The following is a 6,971-nucleotide window of genomic DNA, read 5'->3' as shown; positions in this document are numbered from 1 at the left end:
TGGGAATCGCACATAAGCGCGAAATTTATATTTACTATTGGACGATAAGCCTTCGCGCCTACATTTTTTAAATTTGCCGCCTTTTTTTACTTACAAGATTTGCTTGACCCACAGACATAAGATTCGCGCTCACGCTATTTTTTTATGATACTCAAAATTGAAAGAAAAGTAAAGCTGCGTTTCGTTACAACACGCTGCGTGCGTTTTGAAAAAAAAAACTGCGAAATTAATTATAAAAAGTATCTTGGTAAAAAAGTATTTACAAAATACTAAGATACCAACGGAACGTATCTAAATACAAGTTACAAGATAAATTTCTTAAAAGTATCTAAGATGGATATACAAGATACGTATCAGTTAATAACATATACTAATCTATGATACGTATCTTAGGAGTGGATTCCAGACGGGGTGATCAAATCGACCGATTTGATCAGAAATGTAATTGGCATCAATTTCCAATTTAATCACCAATTATAGATTTATGGTGATATGAGCCCCCTTTAAATTTAAAAAATGCTCCAAAATAAAAATACCGGCTTCACAAATTGGTACCTATTCTTGCGTCCACACTCCATTTTATCGGTAATATCATGGTAATATCGGTCATAATCGGCTAGCCAAATTAGCGTTTGCGTCCGCAAGGCCTTATTCGATCGGACAATTTAATCAGATTGGCGAAAAATTTACTCGTCTGGCTGGACACGTCTGTCACATCTCTAACAACACTCCTGTATACAATAAATATTAATGATTCTTCTGCATATATATTTAAATCATTGTATTCATTTATTTTACGTCATGACATTAAACTTTAACTGCTTATAATTTACCTTATCCTGATCCTTTTCCAAAATTCCGTCTTACCCGTTGTAATGTAATCCTTATGCTGGCTACATACGTAACGATAAATCGTAGCGATTAAACTGTGCAGTCCGATTTGCGCAGTTTTATCTGCCGTGTGTATGACAAATCGTTGTCGATTATCGTTGATCGGTGGCAGTTGCAAATTATATTAGAAAAATCGTTGTCGATGCGTTTGCACAGTTTTATCGTTACGTGTGGATGGCGATCGGTCATTTCGGCAGTACTTCACGTAGCTTGCTTGTGTGCGCACGTTCGTTCGCCAAGTAAATAATGAAAAATGTAATGAAAAATATAAAAATGCATATTTCTCTTGGTCACGTCATCACGCGTGAACGGCTGGACCAATTTCGCTAATTCTTTTTGTCTTAAAGTTGGTCAAGCAAAAAATAAATAAATTTAAACTGTTTATTTCAGTAAAATATGCACATCATATAATATCAAGCTTAACTACTAATCTTAACTTTAAAAGATTTTTTGAGTAAAGGAGTCTTATCTTCTATATATTATAAATTAAATTAAATTAAATAATTATTTATTTCAGAAATTAAATTTCCATAATATATTAGTAGCTTATTATTATTACTCTTAAACCTATGTTAGTGACTACCTATGTTATGTACTTTATTTAGATTTAATAGACATGTAGGCTACTCCAGTACTCCCAGAAAGCGCCATCAATCCTGTCTGCTACAGTGGCTAGGAGACTGTTGGCGCTGCCGCGTACGCGCCGCACCAGCGACGCCACCCGCTTGCGCATGATGGCGTGGAAGCCGTCGGTGCGCGCCTCCGCGAACATACCGCTAGCGCTGCAATAGCGCGGCAGCCCCAACAGCATCCTAAAAGCGTTATTATATTGGACGCGTAGGGCGCTGTAAGTTTTTTGAGTAAAGTTGATCCATAGGCTGCAGGTGTAAAATGACTGGCAGTACGCCTTAAAAAGGGTGATTTTAACGTTGCTAGTACACCTTGCGAACCTACGAATCAACATATTACTTCTTACTGCCAGCGCCCTACGCTCCCTTTCCACGTCTACGTCATCTTTTAGCGATGCGGTTACCCAGTGTCCCAAGTACTTAAATTCTCTTACTACTTTAAGAGGAGTGCCATTCAGTCTCACTGGAGGTAACATTTGGTCGTCTAATTGGACTGTTCTTCCCCTGAAAACCAGCAGCTCGCTTTTAGAGACATTGTACTTGAGACCCTGGGCCTCCGCATACCGCTCACAAACACCTACTAGTGTCCTAAGGGCGTCGATCGATGGGCTCAGCAACACCATGTCGTCCGCGTAACTGATGTTATTTACGAACGTTCCATTTATTGAACATCCGACCATAGTGTTGCTGAGCTCCTCGATCAGCCGATTGACATATAGGCTGAAGAGTCTGGGCGACGTAAGCCCCCCCTGCCTGACCCCGCACTCCAACCTATACTCATCGGATAGCGAGCCCGCCCACTTAACGACATTAGTTTGGTGGCCGTACCAAAACCTGAACAGTTCCACCAATTCCCCGGGTAAAGACGTCTCCTCGTACAGTTTCTGCCAAAGTCTGTTATAGGACACCAGATCGAAGGCTTTTGAGAGATCAAGAAAACACGCAAAAACTGGTGTTTTCCTGTCTGAGTAATATCGGACAGTGTGCTTAAGGCCCGGGTCTCCTATAAACGCCATCGGCAGCTTACAGCGTCTGCGTCACGATGCTTACTATAGAGATGTACTGTTGTGGTCTGTTTTAGACGTCGACGTCAGCGTCTTTTTTGTTCGAAAACGTTGACGCTGACGCCAGACGCCGCGTACAGCATAAAATAGGAGACCAGGGCCTAAGACAAAGGACTGCCGTCTCGGTGGATAAGCCCGGCCGAAATCCAAATTGTGCGTCATGAAGCACCGTGTGCTTTTCCAACTGTTTGTCAAGCACACTGTCCAACACCTTTGCTACAATCGTAGCCAACGAAATGGGCCTATAATTTTTAATGTCCGAGGTGTCTCCTGTACGGTTTTTGATAATTGGTACTACCACGGTTCTCATCATGTCGCTCGGTATATAAGTATGGCTGACACAGAAGCTGAAGAACATGGCGAGTACTCTAGGTAAGTGTACCCCTGCATGCTGCAGGTGCTCAATGCTAAGGGAGTGGTGTCCTGGTGACTTTCCTCGCGTCATGTTCTTCACCACCGATGCCACCTCCTTAGCTGTGATTCTCTCCAGCGGCCCCGAAGGCACACACCTCTTTGGAGGTGGGCCCCCGCAGGGCCCCAAGGGAGACTCAACCTTGAAGTGCTTCTGAAACAAATCAGCTATCTCCTTAGGCTCACTAACACCCTCTACACTCACAGGGAGGCCCGCCCTCGGTCTCAATTTATTGGTTTATTATATTATATATTATATATATATATATTATATATATATATATTATATATCTATATATATAAATGCAAGTGTCCTGACTGACTGATTCATCAACGCAGAGCCGAAACTACAAAAGCCAGAAAGTTGAAATTTGCACACCAGATTGCATTTATAAAGTGTACAAGAGATAAGAAGCGATTTTGAGAAATTCAACCTATAAGGGGGTTAAAAAGGGGATGAAAGTTTGTATGGGGTTAAAGTTTTCTTTTAAGCTAGGAATTTGAAACTTCGTAAAAAGATATATTATTAAAATACAAGAAAACTAATTTCGGCGTTTTACAAAATTCATCCCCTAAGGTGGTGAAAAAGGGGTTGAAAGTTTGTATGGATATCAAAATTTTTTTCGAGTGGTGGACTTGAATCTTTGTATTTAGGGATATTATTAGAAGACAGGAAAAGTAATTTCAGCGTTTTGTAAAATTCATCCCTTAACAGGGTTGAAAAGGGGTTGAAAATTTTAATCCATTACAAATGCTTTGAAACTTCTTAGAAAGGCATAATAGCCGATTACAAAAAAAAGTTATTGCAACGTTTTTGGAAATTCAACCCCTAAGGGGGTTAAAAAGGGGATGAAAGTTCGTCTTCAGGTGCAAATTTTATTTGAAGCTAGGAACTTGAAACTTTGTAAAAAGGTATTGAATTAAAATACAAGAAAACTGATTTCAGCTTTTTTGAAAATTCATCCCCTATGGTGGTGAAAATGGGGTTGAAAGTTTGTATGGATATCATACATTTTTTCGAGCGCGGGATTTGAATCTTTGTATTTGGGGATATTATTAGAAGACAATAAAAGTGATTTCAGCGATTTGTAAAATTTATCCCCTAACAGGGTTAAAATGGGGTTCAAAGTTTGAATCCATTACAAATGCTTTGAAACTTCTTAGAAAGACACAATAGCCGATTACAAAAAAAAGTAATTGCAACGTTTTTGGAAATTTAACCCCTAAGGGGGTTAAAAAGGGGAAGAAATCTTTCTTCCACTACTATGGTGTCTCTCGTGTCCGTCAGCTTCGCTCTTCTGGCAATCTTTCTCTGTCTATACCATCTCACCGAACTGGTTATATGTCCGATTCCTTCTCAATTCAGGCAGCTCGCCTTTGGAATAGTCTCCCTGTCAAAATTAAACAGTGTCCGAACAGATTTGCTTTTAAAAAATCCTTAAGTGAGCACTTTGCTGGCAGTACTGGAAAATCTTGAATGTTTCTGTTTTGTAAGTTCATCTGATTTCATATGTATGTATGTATGTATATGTATATGTAAGTAGGTATATGTATTTGTATCAATATTATTTATATTTATGTATGTTTATATTAGTGTATTTATTATGATTGTATTGTGTTCGTACAGGTACCTAATTGTATCATCTACTACATGTTTTTGCACCGCCTACAACTTATCTGCTTTGCCTAAAGGTTGACTGGTAGAGAATGCCTTATGGCATTAAGTTCGCCTTTTGTACAGTGTATTTCCTTATGTGCAATAAAGATTAAATAAATAAATAAATAAATAAAGTTCGTCTTGGGGTGTAAATTTAATTTTAAGCTAGGAACTTGAACTTTTTGCATAAAAAAAGGTATTGAATTAAAAAACATGAAATCTAATTCAAGAATTTTTGAAAATCATCCCCCAAAGTGGTGAGAAAGGGGTTGAAAGTTTGTATGGAGATCAGATATTTTGTGAGTGCGGAACTTGAATCTTTGTATAAGGGCATAACTAGGTACCTATTATGAGAATACAAGAAAAGTAATTTCAGCAACCAACATCAAAATCCACTTGACTTAAAACTTCATACAACTTGCTAAAAAAGAAAAGTACTTAATTTGAACATTGCTTGGATATGAAAATTATATGTACTAAAGATGTAAAATGTTGAAGATAAGATTCCACGCGGACGAAGTCGCGGGCAACAGCTAGTATATACAGGGTGTCCCAGAAATCGACGTCAAGCCGTAAACGGATGATAGACCAAGTCATAACAGTTATCATAAAAATACAAAAAAAAAATCCAACTCATGTTTTTTAAAAATTATGGTCACTTTAAAATATCACTAAAAAATCCACACCCTGTAATGGTTCTTTAACTCTTGTTACTACAAATTCCATAATTTATTCTAATTTTTTTGTTATTGTGTAATCTTGCATAATTACAGGGTGTGGATTTTTTAGTGAATTTTTAAAGTGACCATAATTTTTAAAGAACATGAGTTGGAATTTTTTTTGTATTTTTATGATAAGTGTTATGACTTGGTCTATCATCCGTTTACGGCTTGACGTCGAATTCTGGGACACCCTGTATATAAATGCAAGTGTCCTGACTGACTGACTGACTGATTCATCAACGCAGAGCCGAAACTACAAAAGCCAGAAAGTTGAAATTTGCACACCAGATTGCATTTATAAAGTGTACAAGAGATAAGAAGCGATTTTGAGAAATTCAACCCCTAAGGGGGTTAAAAAGGGGATGAAAGTTTGTATGGGGTTAAAGTTTTCTTTTAAGCTAGGAATTTGAAACTTCGTAAAAAGATATATTATTAAAATACAAGAAAACTTATTTCAGCGTTTTTGAAAATTCATCCCCTAAGGTGGTGAAAAGGGGGTTGAAAGTTTGTATGGAAAACAAAAATTGTTTCGAGTGGTTGACTTGAATCTTTGTATTTAGGGATATTATTAGAAGACAGGAAAAGTAATTTCAGCGTTTTGTAAAATTCATCCCCTAACAGGGTTAAAAAGGTGTTGAAAATTTTAATCCATTAGAAATGCTTTGAAACTTCTTAGAAAGGCATAATAGCCGATTACAAAAAAAAGTGATTGCAACGTTTTTGAAAATTCAACCCCTAAGGGGGTTAAAAAGGGGATGAAAGTTCGTCTTCGGGTGCAAATTTTATTTTAAGCTAGGAACTTGAAACTTTGTAAAAATGTATCAAATTCAAATACTAGAAAACTAATTTCAGCGTTTTAGAAAATTCATCCCCCAAGGTGGTGAAAAAGGGGTTGAAAGTTTGTATGGATATCAAAATTATTTTCGAGCGCGGGACTTGAGTCTTTGTATTTGGGGATATTATTAGAAGACAATAAAAGTAATTTCAGCGTTTTGTAAAATTCATCTCCTTACAGGGTTAAAAAGGGGATGAAAGTTTGTATGGGGTTAAAGTTTTCTTTTGAGCTAGGAATTTGAAACTTCGTTAAAAGATATATTATTAAAATACAAGAAAACTAATTTCAGCGTTCTTGAAAATTCATCCCCTAAGGTGGTGAAAAGGGGGTTGAAAGTTTGTATGGAAAACAAATATTGTTTCGAGTGGTTGACTTGAATCTTTGTATTTAGGGATATTATTAGAAGACAGGAAAAGTAATTTCAGCGTTTTGTAAAATTCATCCCCTAACAGGGTTAAAAAGGTATTGAAAATTTTAATCCATTAGAAATGCTTTGAAACTTCTTAGAAAGGCATAATAGCCGATTACAAAAAAAAGTGATTGCAACGTTTTTGGAAATTCAACCCCTAAGGGGGTTAAAAAGGGGATGAAAGTTCGTCTTCGGGTGCAAATTTTATTTTAAGCTAGGAACTTGAAACTTTGTAAAAATGTATCAAATTCAAATACTAGAAAACTAATTTCAGCGTTTTAGAAAATTCATCCCCCAAGGTGGTGAAAAAGGGGTTGAAAGTTTGTATGGATATCAACTTTGATGACTGAGTA

General features: G+C 37.1%; 1 protein-coding gene across 1 annotated transcript; it reads right to left on the bottom strand.

Annotated features, from left to right (window-relative positions):
• Positions 1-1,498: 1,498 nt before the first annotated feature.
• On the bottom strand, positions 1,499-2,536 carry LOC134677263 (uncharacterized). Its single transcript, XM_063535695.1, has one exon. It carries the CDS (start codon positions 2,534-2,536, stop codon positions 1,499-1,501), a length of 1,038 nt encoding a protein of 345 aa, XP_063391765.1.
• Positions 2,537-6,971: the final 4,435 nt, after the last annotated feature.

The sequence above is a fragment of the Cydia fagiglandana genome, chromosome 26, assembly GCF_963556715.1.
Source record: "Cydia fagiglandana chromosome 26, ilCydFagi1.1, whole genome shotgun sequence".
Classification (NCBI taxonomy): Eukaryota; Metazoa; Arthropoda; class Insecta; order Lepidoptera; family Tortricidae; genus Cydia; species Cydia fagiglandana.
Note: the sequence above shows the minus strand (reverse complement) of the source record. Positions and strands in the feature narration are given on the sequence as shown.

Bases quoted from the DNA above. Each gene is read 5' to 3' on its own strand.
- LOC134677263 (XM_063535695.1), bottom strand. From the start codon at position 2,536: ATGGCGTTTATAGGAGACCCGGGCCTTAAGCACACTGTCCGATATTAC.